At 50.7% G+C, this 18,162-nt stretch overlaps 1 protein-coding gene across 2 annotated transcripts; it reads right to left on the minus strand.

The window, feature by feature from the left end:
• Positions 1 to 513: 513 nt before the first annotated feature.
• Positions 514 to 17,914, minus strand: igfbp5b (insulin-like growth factor binding protein 5b). 2 transcript variants are annotated; one of them, XM_086123967.1, is made up of 5 exons: positions 17,691 to 17,914; positions 12,290 to 12,643; positions 4,273 to 4,481; positions 4,077 to 4,196; positions 514 to 3,883 (listed from the first exon to the last, which is right to left on the minus strand). In XM_086123967.1, exons 2-5 carry the CDS (start codon positions 12,627 to 12,629, stop codon positions 3,749 to 3,751), a joined length of 804 nt encoding a protein of 267 aa, XP_085980093.1. In that variant the 5' UTR covers positions 12,630 to 12,643; positions 17,691 to 17,914; the 3' UTR covers positions 514 to 3,748. The 2 variants fall into 2 exon arrangements, with proteins under 2 accessions (XP_085980093.1, XP_085980092.1); XM_086123966.1 differs by lacking the exon at positions 17,691 to 17,914 and having other exon boundaries at positions 12,290 to 13,012.
• Positions 17,915 to 18,162: the final 248 nt, after the last annotated feature.

Here is an 18,162-nt window from a genome sequence, read left to right on the forward strand (position 1 = left end):
ACGTTGATGTCAAAATATTACGGCTTTGCACTGTAGCGGCTAATCATTAGCCGGCAGCCTGCGGAAGAATGCGGCGCTCGATCGTGTCACCTTTTGATCGGTCACGTTGGCGAGTAGCAATAATGCTAATGCCGAAAGTAGCACTATAACTGCAAAATTACAATGTTTACATGATTATTCCGCAGTGGTCCATTTCTAAGTATTTACTGTGCGCCATTTTATAATCATCTTTTGTTGTATGATTGAATCAAAGTGTTTGAAATGAACGGAAAAATCGGCGTGAACAAAATGGTTAATGGCTCTCTAATTATCTTTGGTTGGCGGATTGCGAAGAGCTTGTACTTGTCTCAACCGGTCCGTGACACACAAAAGGTTGGGGGGGGGGGGGGGGGGCAGACTACGCCACGTAATGCGGGTGCAGCTTGATGATCATCCTCGCTCGCCACTTTAATTTCCTGCATGAGTCGACACCAGAAGGAGGTGGGGGGGGGGAAAAATTCTCACCCGAGTGCGTAAAGGAATACATCACTTTATTTAAATAAATGCTTTGCCATTAACAAAAAACAACAAAAAAAAAGACAAAAGGTTATAAGAGTACATATAAATTACAAGTTGAATAAATATTACACAGTGATATTCGCTTGAATAATTTGACTTTTATTCTTATTTGTCATACCAACGACTGACCATACCAATCCCCCACCCCCTCCCCTCCGTCCTCGGTTTGTTTCGCTCCTCCAAATTGACGATAACCGATTGTACTGTATCGTTACATCCAGAATGCGTTAATGTATTCGGGAAAAAACAAAAACAAACGAAACGACAGTCGTTACTGTACTAGCCCAATATGAAATGTGAGTTAAGAACCAAATCGGGAGATGCAAGGGAAAACGTGAGGAACCGACCACTGACAACCAGCCAATCGCATGCACTTCAACCCGGAACCTCGACAAGTCCAACGGGGCGCCGTCACCCCGTTGGACGCAACGTCCGATCTTCCAAACAAACGCTGGCTGCAGTCTCTCCGCATTTCATTGCCTCCCGTCATGCTGTCTGACTAACGTGTATCTAGTGATATGCAGTCTGAGACCCCGTGCGGGGGGCCGCGTGGCTAGGCCCTGAATATGTGCCCCCCCCCCTTACACCCTCTGTACAAGGTACCTTCCTATGTCGCTGCCTCTGGGGGAAAAAAAAAAAAAAAGTCAGCAGCCCCACAAGCTCTGGAGCGTCCTTCCCATCTCTGTGAAAGAGAACGCACGTTGCCGTGTCTGATTTCACTTGTCCTGTTTTTTTCTGTAGCGGAGGTCCCCGGCGTGGGCGTGCGGCGCCCCCGTCAACAAGCGGTACCCAAAGTCGACCTTGAAAAGGTGAGCACGACGTGACACCACGGTACGTTTTTTAAAAAAGAATTGATCCTCCACTGACTTCATCACGATCAATAGTGGCTACGTGAAATAAGTGCAAGCTGCTTTGATGCAGATTATTATTTTTTATTTTTTTAAAGTGGCAGTGGGGGGGGGGGGGGTGGTCGGCTCCTGGGAGAGGGAATAGTGCCTGGACGTCTCACATATTCACAACTGGAAGCCTTTGTTGTTGTTGTTGTTGTTTTAATCCCCGTTTGAAGCAGAGGGGAAAGTATTGCTTGACCTCCAAACAAACATCCTCTTCTCTCGGGCAATAATCTACGTAGGCATTTGCAACAACAACAACAACAAAGAAGAAGCTTCCACAAATCGGAGCCTCTCACTTGCGAAACAATGCCAAAATGGCGCTCAAATTGCATGGGGAAGGGGGGGGGGGGGGGTCGCGCTTCCAATCGAAGCGGACAAACGGGTCGCTTCCTCTGGTTTGTCCTTGCGAGGGGCTGTCGCCTTTTCCGCATCGACGTCACTCACGCTTCACAATTGAAATGTGTTTATGGGAAGGAAGGCACTGAGGGCGATGTATTCACAGACGGAGAGCAACGTGACCATTGCCGTTCCGGGCCGCAGAAGATTTGAAGATTTTCCAAGTGATTTTTTTTTTTTGTGGGGTTTTTTTTTCCCCAAGCTTTAAAAAAATAAAAATAAAAATAAACACACACACATATTCAGCTACTAGAATTCAAAGATGGGTCACGTCAAGGGGGGGGCAAAAAAAAAAAAACCCTCGATAAAAGGGACATGGCTCGGGGAAAAGAGTGGGCTCTCACTTCTTCAGCGAAGGCAAATCAAAAAAGCACAAAACAAAAGCACACCTCACACACGCCACACAATGACGAGGAACCGCCCGTTTGGGTTTTTTGTGCCTTTGAACGCGTACTAGACTCAAAAAGTCAAAAGCGAGTCCCGTCAGACGAACAGCATTCCCCCCCCCCCCTCTCCCTTGCCTTTTATTTCACCGTCGGCTTGGCAGCGTCTTTTCAAAATAGGCACAGTTGGCATATCAGGCTAAGCTCAAAAGAGCCACTTGTCCACCGCTAACGATCGGCATCCTTTATACGTTGCCAAACGCTGCGCGTCAAACACGGATGTACAACGGAGAGACAACTCCGGGCAGTACGTGCGGGAAAAAAAAAAAGAAGAATCAAAACGAGAGAAATAAAAGGACATTCTTTTCTTTTTTTTCTTTGTTGCCGTCTTGGAATCGTTCAGCAAAGCGGGGCCACGACCGAGCCCGCGCTCACACGGTAAACATGTGAGCTTTCAAGCACTTGCTTTGGTGCACGTCAAAGAAGTTTGCTGCTTTTTTTTTTGTTGCGGTGCTTTGACAGAAGCGCACCCTCCCGTGCCTGCTGTCTTGTGTTTCAATCACGCTGATTGACGGCTCTGACGGATCCGCCCATTTGCCCTCGCTTGATTTGTCGCAGCCGCTGACGTGACATATGGGATATACTTTTTTTTTTTCTTTCAATTGTGGCCACAAAAAAAAAAAAAAAGCTCCGTTGTACTCCCAAAATACTGAATTGCGCCCGCAAAAATACAGAGGTGTGGCTTTTAAATCGATCTCATGAACAACTTTGGAGATTTGGCTGAGCAAGCGCAACACACCTGCTGTGAATTTAATGGCCACACCCAAAAAATAAAAAGTCAATCCCTCATGACACGTTTGTGGCTTTTTGCACGCAATTTGTGAATTAGATTGGCTGCACTGTCCCGACCCCCTGAAAGCCAGCAACCCACCCCCGTCCCGGGTATAAAAATATATCCATTCTGTTCATATATTTTCCATGAATGGTCAGCCCGTGTACGTGGCGTGTACAAAGGGCCCCGTGAGCTGCACTCAAGGGATATTTTGGGACTTTCGACCCCCCCTTCCCCCATTTGGAGATGAGTGTTTGGTCAACAACAGACAAGATAAAAATGTACAGGTGTTCCTTTCATTTTGCGTCTTCCAAAACGAATTTCAACCCTTCTGATATGTCACGGGTCAAATTGACCCATGTCAAGACCCCGCTTGGCTTACTAAATGCAGTCCATTCATTTCACGTGCATGCAATTGAATGATTCGAGGTGGAGGTCAGTTTGTTTGTTTGTTTTCATTTCACACGACCCCGGGTCAAATTGACCCAGGAACATTGCCGCTGCTCCTGAGAATGGAACGAATCGGGAAGGTGAATAACTCTTGAGGTGAGACGGGAGCATACTGTCCACGTGTCGCTCGGAGAGGAAATGTGGGCCGTGCGCCTTGCAGAAGTTGGGATTTGGGCTGGGGAGGCGGGGGGGGGGGGGGTGACGTTGGATTGCGGCCCCCGTATTTCTTTTGTCTTTTACTCGTTGTTATTGGTGCTCTCCAGGTCTTTACACTGAATGTCTCCACCGCTGTAATCTGTGCCGGGGAGTTGAACGCCGTACTTGTCCACGCACCAACAGATTCCCCGCTTGCGGCCGCGGGACGGCTTGCACTGCGGGCCCAGAAGCAAGATTGGACTCGATTAACCGACAGCCGCGCTACGTACAACAACGGGTGGCGGCCGCGCGTCTTCCCTAAGGCGAATCGCTTTGCCCGTGAAAGTGCACGAACTGGAACGGAGGTGCCGAAAAGAATCGGGTGGAGTCTGGCGCGACAACGTCGCCGCACGAAAGACGAAAACGCACCTGTTTGCGTTTGAAGAATCCTTTTCTGTCACAGTTGGGAAGGTACAGAGAGAGCGCCATGACTCGAGACGTGTCTTTCATTCCCTGAATGATGCCGTCCAGTTTTCTCCGGCAGGGTCCCTATCGGGATGACGCGGCCGAGATTGACAAAGGCGAAGGATGACTCGGCTCTCGGACAGACTGGCGCGATACTCACAAATTCCGGTTCGTGTTTGTCCACGGGCAGCGGCGAGTAGTCCACGGGGGAGCCCATGGAGCGCTGCTTGCCCAGCTTCCTCTTCAGTTCCTTGCGCATGGCGTGCACCTTTTTACTGTTCACAATGTCTTTGGTCAGAAGCGGAACTTTGGCCGGCTGCAGCTCCTCCGTCATGTCTGCGGCCGCGCTGTCCTCGTGAGACTCGCGGTCTAAAAGCAAAGCCCCGACAAGAAACGAGAAATCAATAAGTGCACGGCGACGATCGTATCTTTCGATTACGAGTCGTGGCCGTCATTGGGCCGCGCCGCGAAAACGTGCCGACGAGTAAGCGATGCCCCGAGGAAACGGGTACGACTCATTCTCCTATTCTTTTCGGAATAACAGTTAAGCGATCGACATCGGTCAATTTGGCCGTTGGTGTCCGAAACGAAATGTCACGTGATTTGAAAACGCGAACTCCATCATGGGGATGTTTCGGAAAGCAGAAATCTGCCGCCCGCGCACCCTCCTTCTCCTCGATCAAGAGAAACGTACGTTCCAATTGCCGCGGAGGCGTCTGTCTCGTTCACGAGTGAAAGGACGCTGCGCAAAGAGGCTGCAAGGCACGCTGTGGTCGGCGCCCGGCATTTGGCCGGCACAACAAGAACCCTCCCGGGATGTTGCGGGTCAGATTGTTTGAGAGACCGTTGCCGGTGTGAAAGAGGGGATTCATTGAAGAAGGTTCCTCACGGTGCGTGCACTTTACGGCGGTCAAGACAGCGCAATATCGGACTCTGCAAAAGGTGTCAACCGACCCCAGCGTGAGAAAGCGTTCATCTCTGATCAGTCAGTTTCAAAGGGAGCGGCTTGGCAAATTTGATTCCGCTCATAATCAAAGGGTGGTGGCAATCTCGAGGGTGCTCGGCCAATTTGCCGAGCACCTTCGAGATTGCAGAAAATGTCGGGATACGATAGTCCTCGATCCCAAGCCTAGCGGTACCCCCGGTCCTTAGGGCTCAGCTTCTTTAAGCCAGGAGCAGAATTGCTTTGAGGCCGCAAAAAGACGCCCCCCCTCTCGGCTTAGTTGCACCATAAATTGTTACTGTGGGGCCTTTGCCAGACCTCGACTAGCTGGAGCGATGGTGCCAGCGGATGACCCCGCTTATATTTATCTGACAAGGAAACCCGCCGCGGTGCAAAGGGCCAGACGCACTGAACCGGACAGGAATGCTGGCTGCGGGCGGATGGAATTACAATTTTACTCGATTTGTTGAGGGCCTACGGGAGCGAGGTGATAGGTTGCTGCACTCTGATTAATCGAGTCGCCCGCCGGAAGCCGCAGGGCCGCGGTGACCGCGCTGAAAGGCAACATGGACACAGGCCACGAGGAACTGATGTTCAAAGAGGCCGACGCAGCTTGAGTGTCTGGAGTCTCTGGCCGAGGAGAGGGGCCTGTGGGCCGGCGGCTGGGGGCTGGCGGCTGGCGGCGGGGCTACAAAGGTGATGACCGGAATTGGGTCTTTGGCTTCTGCACAGCTATCTCTTTGAAATTCATCTGGCGACTCATGACTTGGCAGGCCTCGAGTTTGTGTTTGGATGTGTCCTTGTGTCTCGCTCCCAGACGACGGAGCCGTGACTTGCTAAATATAAATATGTCAAACAAACATTCCCATGCGCACCGGCCCCCGACTCCTCTTGAAAACCTTATTGCGATTTCTCCCGGAATCCTTTCACACAGCCGATTCGACACGGAGTCGGACGGTCGGTGTTGAGTGCGACTGATCCAGTGTGGCAGAATTGTCTGCCACAATCGCGGTGCCGTTGCTCGTGCCGATGAGAATGGCCGTTAGTTCAGTGTTTGGAACGCTCGCGCTGGAGTCAGCTTGTCAGTTTGCAGGTAAGCCCTCTTCACGTGCTATCGTGCAGAGAAATGTTGACTGCCATCAAAAGCTTTCCCGCTTTGTTTTTTCTGAATGCAACCAGAACAATCGCATCCTTAGAAATCGTGGGACACAAAATACACAGAGGATGTGAGTTATTCCACCGAAGGAAAACCGCTTTGTGGAAAGCGAGGCTTTGGACCTCTTCTTACAGCTGCAAATAAATGTTCCATGTCCATGTTGCGTTTAGTCATGTCCAAAGGACATTATCAGAAGAATGTGGATCGCCCTTCAGCTGCACGTTCCAAATTTTGGTCTTGAGGTCTCATCCCACATCTAAGTTTGGCTTCCTAATGAGCTACACTGACGGACAAAACCTCTCCTTGGGTTAGCCGTCACCGCAAGACAATTACTGGGTGCGACCAGGCGCCGCGCTATCACGAGATAGCGCGGCCGTGCCACAGCACATGTGAAGGACATTTTCGTTCCCCCGCCATAACCGTGCATCACCACATTTTAACCCTTTTACGCACGACTTATGATAAGCTGCAGTTCGGGATTTGGGTTGGGGGGGTTCATTCGTGTAGGAGAGAGGAACCTTTGAATATCTGTCCACTGTGCTGCCCGCCATCCCGGAAAGGGTGAACATCTGTAAACAATCTTTTGGGGCACGTTGTAGTCCCTTCAATTCATCTTTTATTGGCGCGCCGGCCCAAACAATGACAACAGCATCTCCGTTTTATTTTGAGGCCCAATGTTTGAAAGTAAGTCAGTTGTGGGTTTTTTAATCAACCCTTCACCAATGTCGTCAAAACAGAAGGAGGCAATACCGTTTGGGTCTCATATTGCTATAACGTTCTAAAGACACCGCACAACGTGAACATGGTCCAAATAAGTTCTGACCCGGGCTTTATGACTTTGAAGTGAGCAAATCCGCCACGGACGTTTGCCGACAACTCGCGCATGTCGAGGGGGACGATTTGTGAACCGTTGACAGTCCCGGCAGGGTCGGGTGTCACCGTGATGACAGCGTAACTCAATATTTAATATCGCCGTCAAACGCTCCTCTGTATGGCTTCGGCATGACATTTTCCATGACTCGTACTCCCCACACCCCCCACGCCCTCCAATTTGAAGACCTTTTGAAGTCTTTCTAGCCCCCGCATGGGATCTGCAGCAGCACACTAAGCATGCGCCGCTCTGTCTTAGGTGCTCAAGGTGAGACGGACGGAAAGCCACATCGAGTCTTTCTACCGGGACGTCACGAAGCTGTCGGGCAGAAGGTTCCACGCGAGGTACGAGGTACCATAACGATCATTTCAAACTCATTTGACAGCATCACTCTGGCAAATCAATGTCTCGGATCACAGCCCGTCGTGGGTTCCGGTCTGGCCATTTCACCATTTTTTTTTGTTTTTGGTCACTCCACTTTGTCCTGCCTCGTTCTTATTTTGGGTGTAATTCCACTTCCAACCACTTGTCGGTGGCACACGCACGTGTGGTCCTCAAGAATTTCCACGAACAACCCGGGCGAAACTGAACTCCTCCCCGCCATACAGCAACCCCCGAGTCTGTCAGTCGCTTCAACATTCACGTTTGACACGACTACTGCTTTACTTTTTAGCAGTGCAGAGCAAACTGCAAACAGTTTGCCAACAACAAATAACAACGATATTTGGAGGATTCCAAACGAGGGTTGACACAGTTGTTGTACCGCACGACAAAATCTGTTGTGTGTGACTTTTGAGATCTTTTTTCTTTTAATGTGGCCTGTGAGGTGATTTGTTGCCTACTTCCTGGACTTTGGAGCTCTGTGTTTGTTTGAAGGCAAAATATGTCAAAATGCAAAAATAGGTTATTTTCTCTGGCAGATAATGTCGGATCCGGACTTGCAAATGACTTGGAATCAAAGAAGCCACGTCCCAGTTTAGGTCGGGGTCAACTGATAAATTGGACTGGTTGCCAGTGAGTCACTGGCGGGGAAAAGCTCTCCGGTTTCGACGTCTTTCTTTTTATCTGCGAGTCAAGTATGCCGCATTTGGAAGCGCTCCCAAATCATCTTTTGTTTCTTGGCAAAGCGCAATGTGCGAGAGGTCCTTGCGGAAGCTTGAAGGATAAAGTCGCTCGCCGCCACGAAGTCATATCTGTTGGCGAGCGATCTGGCGGGGGGGGTTATCACGGGGGACCGAATCTACTCTCACCATTTCCAATTCAGAGAAGTCTTTGGGCCGCTGGGAGGAACGTGCCCCCCCCCAACCGAGCCAAGTCATGAAGTCATGCTCGATTCTTCAGGCCAAACGTTTGGATGCTGCCGCCGCTGCTGTCGCGGCCTTCTCGGGAGGGCTGCGCGCCCCTCCCCGGCTTCAACTTGCTCCGCTGGGATAGCGGACCCACAGCTGCAACCCCTCGCGGCATGAAAATAGAAGCTGGCCTCGCCACTTCCCGTCCACTGCCCTGTTTAACACTCTTGTTCTTTTGACACCCCCCCCCCCCCCCGCCCACACACACACAAAGGAAATGCACTGATGATGATTATGTTCTTTCGCGCATCGCTGGTTATTTGTGGTTGGCTTTTCACAAATTCACCAAGATGCCACGAGATGGTGCCTAAGCCCTGGCTAATAGGAAAGTAGTAACTGCATAACTCACTTTTTTTTATATGTTGGGGAAAATTTGCAATGATTTAGCCTGGCTCCTCCTATTGGTCGAAGGAGGCAAGGGAAATCTTTTTTGCGTGTTGGATTCACCTGGCGCTTTAAGAGGGGCGGGGCCGCCACTGACAGTTGACCGTTCGCGCGAGTTTGTTTCGTTCGTTGAAAACACTCACTTCGTCGTCGGCATGGCCCAAAGGTGCGTGTCCGCTTTTCTCGACCAGATATGTCAAGTTACCTTTTTAGATTCGATCATTATTCGGTGGCTTTGTTTGTCTGCTTTGCGGTGTGTCCGTTGTGCTTTGTTAGTTTGCCGCATCGCAATGCAATCGGTCGGTTAGCGTTCGCAATCGGCAGTTCGAAAGCGTGGGTTATAGTGTTGCTGGAACAGTGGTGTCTATTTTGTTTTTTGTTTTTTTGCATAGTTGTCATGTTTGTCCGGCTGCACTGGGAGTTTAAACTGTGTATTTTGCATGACGGCTGGAATTAATCATGGCGCACTCCACTTCCGGGTTTGACCGTTGGGACTTGTAGTTCTTTTGTTCGATTCCACTTGATATGTTTGTGTTGTATGGTTTCTTACGTTTAGAATAATCCATAATCTTGACGATAACAATACATAGGGAAATCATGGTTGATTAGATTATTTATCGAACGTACTATTAAAATAAAGGTATTGATTAATGTCAATTATAGACATATTTACATTGTGATGCAGTAAAAAAATGAATACATCTATGTGTGCTTGAGGTTATTACCTGCTCCTGCTTCTGTTACGACTGCTACTACTTCTAAATACCGATTCTGCTGCTGCTACGACGACTGCTTCTGCTGCAAAGTGCTCCAATAAATGATCCGAAAAGTACGGAACGATTAATCCTTCCATGCTGACCGACGATCCCTATTCAGAGAGCGGTGAAAAACCGAATTAACTGAACAATGACTCTCGTTATGTATTTATTTATTGGTTTGTTCACATCACGGCGGTACAGTAGAGGACTGGTTGGCACTTCCGCTTCACAGCATAGAGGTGCAGGGTTCGATGCCGGCTCTGGCCTTCCTGTGGGGAGTTTGCATGTTCTCCCTGGCGCCTGTGTGGGTTTTATCCGGGTGCTTTCCTCCCACATTCCAAAAACGTGCGCAGCGCGCTAATGGAACACTTGGAACTGTGCTTAGGAGTGTTTGTGAGCGATTGGCTGGCCTGCAGTTCGGGGTATGCCCCGCCTACCGCCTGAAGAATGCTGGGACAGGCACTCCACCACGCCCGCGACCCTCCCGAGGAGAAGCGGAAGCCCAAGTGAATAAATGTCTACTTGCTGGGGACATTTGTACTCGGCGACTCCTTCGTGTAAGTTTGAGGTTATGGCATGAAGTGGGCATTTCGAATTTAGAGACGAGACTGAGGGGCTGTGAATTGCTTTGCAAATGGAGGCAAGCAACGCACTCGCATAACGCGCAACACCAAAACTCGAGGCCACGATCCTTCCAATCCACACGGCCAAGTGTGGTCCGCTGGCGTTTTACCACAGGACAGTCATCGACAAACGTCCTCATCATAAATAAGTGCCCGGACGCGGATGTTTCTGTTCCTCAAGGGGAATGCAAGCGTCTGCTGCCACCTAGGGACATTTTCCAGAAGGTCTCGCCCAGCCTGCCCGCGAAGCTCGCGTTAGCACAGTGCTGTCATGACTCACGCATGCCCTTGTCGATGGCAGCATTGAAATCGCTTTGGGGTTGAATTCAGCACCGCTTTGGAGTTGAAGATCAAGATTAGGGGCTGGATCACTGTCACGGTTTTTGTTTGTATTTTAACTCCGGCTGGATCGGAGGGCCTGACCCTACACTCTAATCAACCAGATGTAGAAGGACTCGGACTTCAACCTCGCCTCGTCGGATTAATGACTTTGCTCGCCGTTCTGCTTCGAGTGATATTTCCTAGACCTCACGAGCACGCTCTTGTTTTGCGAGTCTTTGGGATTTTCAAGTCACTCCCGACTGATGAGAGAGCTACGCATGTTTGGATTAACGCAGTTTCAGTTTGTGCACTTTCGGGTGTCAAATTTACCTTGACGTTTGTTTTCGCACCTTGTCAATCACGGCCTGTCACGTAAATTATGAGCAAGTGAGAATGAAAAGCGTTCCCAGCCAGACGCGACTATTAATGGCTGGACAGCCGACGGCCGACCAAATCGATCCACAACTCTTTTGATGCTTGGACCTTAAGGCCGCCGGCAGCGCGGCCGCGCGCATATTAAATGCTTTTCCGACAGCTTTTCTCTTCCTCGCGGTCAAGCAAGTGAAGCGGAAAGCTGTCAATCAAGCAGCCCCGTGCGCGCCGAGATTTTGGCCTGCACAGAGACGGGTTAAAATCAAATTACGGCGCTAAATTAATCAGGTGGCATCTGTCAAACTCGCATCTACTTGCTTTTTTTTCCCTCCATTTGAACATGAAACATTTTCACAGCTTGTGTTGATGACACGTTCATTTGTTTACAATTGAAAGTGGGTCGATTGGACCCAGGCAATGTTTACTTGGAGGGGAAAAAAAGAGATCACCATTTGTTATTGACGGGAATGCCAGCGAACAATCGTGATAATGCACCCGACTCCTTTGTTCGGATTTGACGGTGATCTGCGGTCTTGCCAGAAGATAAGATGAGATTGACTTGGGTCACTTTGACCCAGGCGTCTCGTTACCAAGTCCGTTCCGAGCCATTTTTGAGATTCGGCAACCGTCTCGCTGCTGGCAGCGAATCGGATAGATCGTCTGGAGCCAATTGTAAAAAATCCAATCGACATCATTTGTATCTCATGATGGGCTGCATTACGAATCATTGTTCTCATGCATCTGGCGACTTTGTTTTTTTGGGATTTGACGACCATCTGGGCTCTTGTTGGTGGAGAAAATTGGATAATTATTCCCCAGTCAATTGTAAACATGCCAGCGAACACGGTTTGCGTCTCGTCATTTCAGGAGGCAGCCGGCTATTTTGAGGATCCGAGTCTCCAAATGAATTTGGCACGGGACGGGTCGCGTCGGACGGATGCCGGTCACTCGTCTGGGAAGCGTTTCGGTGCAAATATGTCAGCGTTTGTGTTGATGGCGCACTGATTGGATTCTGTGAGATTTCCATTAGGAAAATGCCCACAAACGTCGTTGGCGTGCCGTTGCCAATGCAAATAAGTGAGCGTTTTCATTGTATTTGACTTGCTCCCTCTGACGGGGGGGGGGGGCTCCGATTGGACAAGCGCCAGTAAACGTCATTCGCCAGTCATCGTTCGGCCGCGTTGTACGTCTTTCACGAGAACACGGGTCACTTTGACGCGCAATACAACAGGAGGGTTCGGGCGGCTTTACGTCGTCCCCCGCGGCGCGCGCGCGCCTCATGAAATGAGGTCGGAAGACATCCTCGCAGTGCCCAAAGCGCACACAGGCAAAGGCAGGCAAGTACGCGGGCAGGCGCGCGACGCCCTCCACCGTCTCGCTGAGCGCGCGGCTTCTCTTACCTAGGGGCTGGTGCGCGGGTTTGTATCCCTTCTCGTTGCTGCACGCTCCGCGGCCGTGGAGGAGGGCGTGCAGGGGCTTCTCTTCGCCGCTGCGCGGCAGGCATCGGAGGCCCTGCGCGCACGTCCCCGTGTACACGCCGCACGCGTGGCCCTCGCTCAGCGCGCAGGTCAGGCAGCAGCCGCAGCCGGGCTCCTTGACCAGCTGGCAGCCGCTCGGGATCGGCGGGCACATGGACTTGGCCTTGTCGTCGCACGTCTCGCACGGCACGTACGAGCCCCAGCAGCAGCAGCCGCGCAGTCCCCACAGAAGCGTCGCCAACAGGCACAAGGTCCCAAACATCGTTGTCGTCTCGCCTTCGGTTATCGCGCACGTCAAAAAAAGGGGGGGGGGGAGGGGGAGGAGGAGGAGGGGGGGAAAAGTGGAGCGCTCTAATGAAGCACAATGCCTCGATCAGATAATCCAGTCTTAAAAGCTAAAGGCAAGAGTCTTGATCCAACGGGGGTTTCTATCTCATTCAAAACAAAAGCCCCCGCCCCAAAAAAAAGCACCTTAATTAGAAGCTCGGACAAGCTCTCTCACCCCGAAAATGAGCGTCCGCTGCGAGAAGACCCCCAGCCCCAAAAAAATGTATAAAAAAAAAAAAACGTCTTGGCATGAAACGAGGGCGACAAAAGTCCAAAGGCGGCTCGCCTTCAATGAGCGCGACTTTCTCCAGCTGACGATCCAGAGCAGACTGATCAACTTGGGAGCTGCTTTGGCTTTTTAAAAACAGCCCGAGCAGCAGCCGGGGAAGGGAGGCGCACTTGTTCCACCGCTTGGAGCCACGCCAAAACTTCTCGCCCGCGCTCGCTCTCTCTCTCTCCCCCCCCCCCCCCCCTGCCCCCCCCCCACAATCCCCCGCCCTCCCTCTCTGTCTCGCTCACCCACTCTCTTCTCCCTCTCTCCATCCCTCCCTTTCTCTCTCTGTCTCTTCATCACCCTCTCTCTCTCTCTCTCTCTGCCCCCCCCCCACACACACACGCACACTGCTGAGCTCATGGTGAGATGCAAGACAGCAAGAAAGAAAGTCACCAAAGTATGTGATAGCAAAATGGAGCGTTGCAACATTCTGATGACATAAGTAAAAGTCAGAGTGAAGAAAGACCTCGCAACTTTTCACCCTCCCGCTGTATTTCAAGTGACCCTCTGCATGTCGACGCCCAAATTTGAAAAACGGTCGATCTCTAAAGAGAAGGTACGTATGATGTCTTTGTGCAGAGGGAGCCCTCCCCTCTTTGCAGTTCTCTGTTCACAAATGGAGTCATTTGTGGCTTTTGTTTTGTTTTGTTTGTTTTTTTTGGCGTGTGCATCATTCATTGCCGCTACTACCCCGGGCTAATTGTTTCCGAATTTTCCAGGGGGCGCTACGGAGTGATTTTTATGGTTGGTTCCTGACCAAATTGCCGTGCTTTAGGGTCAGTCAGTACCCCCCAAGGTCGCATTAGGTCCCTGCTTCAAATACACCCGTTTTCCCCCGGGATACACAAAACCTGGATGTGCATTCCACTTGCTTTTGCAATGTCAACTGTCCATAAGTCAGCCACACCTGTTGCTTCCCATTTGTGGTACATTTTGGCCACTTTTCTCTTCCTGTATAACACGAAGAGGCCAACAAAAATCCAGATCCGCACACACAACGTTTGGTGAGAGGCTGTGTGCGTGTGCGTGTGCGTGTGCGTGTGTGTGTGCGTGTCGCATTTGATATATATTTTTTCTGCCGGCAACCCGCCCGACAAGTTCGAGCGAGGGCCTCGTGCTGCCATTGCAGGCTGCATCTCACAATCACTCGGGGCTGATTGTTTCAGGGTGTGCTGCGCTCGCTGCGCACATGTCATCCCCGCGGCCTGCCAAGCTCAAGGCTGTTCTTTCCATCTCCGCTGCGCTTTCGGGGACACGGCGAGTTTCTCACTCGTCCTTCGCGTATCACACGGCCGCGTTCGCCGTCCGACATCTTGCCATCGATCCCGCCTTAATTCCATGTCGGACCGGCCGGCCGCTCTCTTGGGATATTGTTGGTGTCCACCAGAAGGCAGTGTTAGCAACGCGAAAGCGCAGGAGCGACCGTGTGCAGCTGTATAGCAGGCTGAGCGTGATGTGAGCGCTGGGTGGCGATGGGATCGTGCCCCAGTCAATCCAAAAATAGATCCTGCCGTGTTTGTTTTGAGCAAGAGCCTTTTCCCTCCGGAGAGGCTTTCGAATAAGCCGGGCTGCCACTCAGTGTTTGCAAGAACTTGTATGTTGACTTTCGATTGGGCAGGCCATTTTGACTTTCTTCTGTCTTGCCTTTTGCATCCATCCACCCAGTATCATTGGGTGGATGCCACCCGCAAGGGGGAAATTTTTCATTTCTGTGGATTTTTCTGCCCCTGAACCATTGACACTCCACCCGGCCCCCCAAAGAAGTATGAAGTGCGTATTGAAAGAGTAAAAATACAATTGATTGGCATGCAAAACATCCTGACGATTTATCGGTGAACTGTGATCTCGAGATGAAATCGTCAGAAAATTCCACATGCCGACAACAGGCCTGATTCGCGACCACTCTCGACCTCGCCGCTTTACAAACTACGTGCGGTGCACTAATTAGTGCAACATGACTTGCCTACGTACTTGGGGATTTCCGTCCGATGGCTTTCTGTTCATGGCCTCCAAGTGTTTGTCTGATAGGCCTCGACTTTGACTCCGACTTCACTATTGCATTGGTTACGACGCAAACATTTTCCGTTTTGGAACATCACTTTGTGCCCCGTCGTATTGGTGACCCGCGAGGAACAGTCGCCTTGGGACAAGTGCTGCGCTTCAGTTGTCGGTCAGGGATTCAGCGTACCGTACGAGGCTCATTTGACGTTGTGGCACTTTCTTCGTGATGTCACCGTGGTTGCCCTCAAACGCCCCGCGGTAACCCTTCTGTGACATTGGTTTCTCGGAAACAGCGCTAATGTTCTTGGGTCAGTGTGAGTCATGATCCAAAAAGAGTCAGGAATTGAAAATAGAATCCCGGTGAACACTGATGAAACCGCCATCGCTCACTCCTCCACATCATCAATTCCAAGGTACGACGCTCAATTCAGCCTGCGGTGTATCAGGAGAGGTGATAAATGCTAAACACACATCTGCTCTGATGAGCAAAAAGAAAAAGGCCAACAACTAACTATAGAAAGCAAGGTCCCCATAAAGATAAGACAACACACGTCGGCCTCGCTCAAAATTGCAGCGTCATTTCTTTCATGCTCTCGTTGTTTGCTCAGTACGTGGACAAATTCCAAAGATCCGCTTCATGCGTTATTTGGCTTTCAGGGAGTCCGAAGATTTAACGGCAGTTTATGGTACGGTCTCCAGAGAGTGGTTGTACCGCATTCTATTTTTGGCAAGTACAACTCAGAAGCGAGTTCTGTGGACTCCTCGACTGACCCTGCAATTTCCCAGATTCAGTCCACTCCAGAACTGGACCATTCGACTGCCAAAGTCTTGATAGAGCACAGAAATGCATACTTGGCCCTCGCTTGGAGCGAGGCGGTGCCAGAAAGCAGCCGTTAAAGCAATCGAGCTGGATCTCAGGTATTAGTTTGTGTTTCCAGTCATTCGATAGTTTCACTTGTTGTTCTTGCTGCTCCAACCCGATACGAGGAGAGGTCAGTCCTCGCAGATGACGTAAACCCGCAAGCCCGGGGGCCCTTCCGACTCCAGGTGACCGTTGGGTCACCCGGCCAGTTCAATTGGCTTCGACGTCGTGGCCGACGAGGGCTGGGAGCATTCGTTTTCTGTGATGGTTGCCATGCGGATGTAAACACTTTTTGAATGAAATGATTTTGCTACTGTTGGGTCTCCAGAGTCCCGCACGTCTGCATGTCATCATTTTTTCACCATGTGAGAAAATATTTAGCTTATCTCGACGAGGAAATGCGTAGCCATAGACGCGCCAACATGGGAAGCCATCGAAGTGAATACTTCCATCCATCCATCCGTTTTGGAATCGGCTTGTCCTCAGGAGGGTCGCGAGCGTGCCAGAGCCGATCGCAGCTATCTTCGGGCAGTAGGCGGGGGGCACCCAGAGGCCCTTGCCCATCAGTCGCAGACAAACACGTAGACCAGGAATGTCCAGCTTCGGGCCTGGAGGGCCACCGTCCTGCCTGTTTTCCATCTCTCCCGGTTGCAACACACCCGATTCAGATGAGCAGCTCATCTGCCAGCCCTGAAGCAGCATTAAAATGATCCTGAGCATTTGAATCAGATATGTTGTTCCTGGGAGAGCTGGAAAACGGGCAGGACAGCGGCCCCAGAGGATCGACTTTGGACGGCCCTGACGTAGACCAACGACCTTTTGCACTCACAATCACACCTAGGCCCAGTTTCAAGTGTTCCATTAGCCTGTTGCGCATGTTTTTGGAATGTGGGAGGACAACGGAGTACCCGGAGAAAGCCCACGCAGGCACGGGGAGAACATGCATTCTGCACAGAGGAAGGCAGCAGCCGGAATCGAACCTTGGATCTCCGTCCTGTCAGGCGGACACGATAACCAGTCGACGGCCGTGCCGCCTCATATGAGAATACTTGTCACAGACAAATACAAATCCGATCGGATGTCATGTAAGCCGCTTCTCTTGGCTCCTCTCGGTAGCACAATGAATCCGCCTTCAGGTGCACTGCACCAATGTTCTGCGATGACAGGAATGCATCTGTTCTCTAACCCCAAAGACAGCTTGACAGAGATGCCTTCACTGATGTCCCGTTTTATGTACACAAGAGAAACGTGTCAGATACTCAAACGCTCTTTGCCCACATAAACAATCCCGGTCAAAGCAAAATACAGCGAGGCGTTGTTATTGTGTCCCGTTCATCTGCAGAGACAGACCGCCGCGCTCCAGGAATCTTGTTTTGCTCCCAGCGTTGGGTGTCGAGCAAAGTGAGAAAACTTTAGCATACGCTGACGTGACAAGAGGCATCATCGGAAACTTATTGAAAATCTGTATTTGTGATCACACCCCCTTTTCAATGCTCACGACAGGGCGTCGACCGAGAAGGACGCCGATGCATGCGCACGTACCGGATGTTGTAAGATTATTTTTCACATCCGCAATATTGATGAATCAATGTTCTGCTGGGAAGCTGCGTTTCTTCTGTAAACCACTGGAAATCTTAATCAATCGTATCACGTATCTGCCCCAGATATGAGTCATGGAAAACACTGATCTGAGTGTCAGCCTTGGAACTCGCAAAATCGCTGCTGACTGATGAGCTGTTCTAAAATTCATTACGAAAAGGATTTTGCGAGTCGTCTACGCAGTGACTCGCCAAAAATGAAAACCACGTCATACAAACACAATTTGATGTCTCTGTGAAGAAAAGGAGTCGATAACTCACCTGCTTTTTTTTTTAACACGTTTCGTATTGCGGTGTCGCCCAGTTGACGGTGTTTGCCACAGTAGCAGTGTCAACATACAGCACGGACAAACTCCCTGGAGATTGTGAGCCGCCAGCTGGCAATTACCGTCAAACTGTCTGGATGTGACCAGGAGAGGACTTATCCCAGCGCTGGGATGGAAAGGCTACGGATTGAGATAAGACGGCTGTTAAAACTCCACGCGCGAGTTCGTCTTTTTATAGACGATGAATGTATGCTTGGCCGAAAGCGTTTCCAAAACATTTAAACGCGCGCACGAGATGCTGGCGAGTGCGGTGGGATGGTTTTGCTTTGTAACCTGGGCCTTGGCCAAACATTGACACACTTTGTTGCAACAGCGAACCATGGGTTCTGTTAAATAGTGATGTATTTGGGCTTTGTCTTCCCTGCAGGCTTTTATTTCTTACAGTATCACTTGACCCCGCCCCCCCA

The sequence above is a fragment of the Hippocampus guttulatus genome, chromosome 11 (genome assembly GCF_054856545.1).
Source record: "Hippocampus guttulatus isolate MCC_2025c chromosome 11, RoL_Hgut_1.0, whole genome shotgun sequence".
Taxonomy (NCBI): Eukaryota; Metazoa; Chordata; class Actinopteri; order Syngnathiformes; family Syngnathidae; genus Hippocampus; species Hippocampus guttulatus.

What these genes read in the sequence shown, in the direction of transcription:
- igfbp5b (XM_086123967.1), bottom strand. Translation starts at nt 12,629, where the DNA reads ATGTTTGGGACCTTGTGCCTGTTGGCGACGCTTCTGTGGGGACTGCGC. An exon ending in ACCCGCGCACCAGCCCCTAG is followed by an intron (nt 4,482 to 12,289) that starts GTAAGAGAAGCC and finishes CTTTGCTTTTAG; the next exon opens with ACCGCGAGTCTCACGAGGAC. An exon ending in ACAAACACGAACCGGAATTT is followed by an intron (nt 4,197 to 4,272) that starts GTGAGTATCGCG and finishes TCATCCCGATAG; the next exon opens with GGACCCTGCCGGAGAAAACT.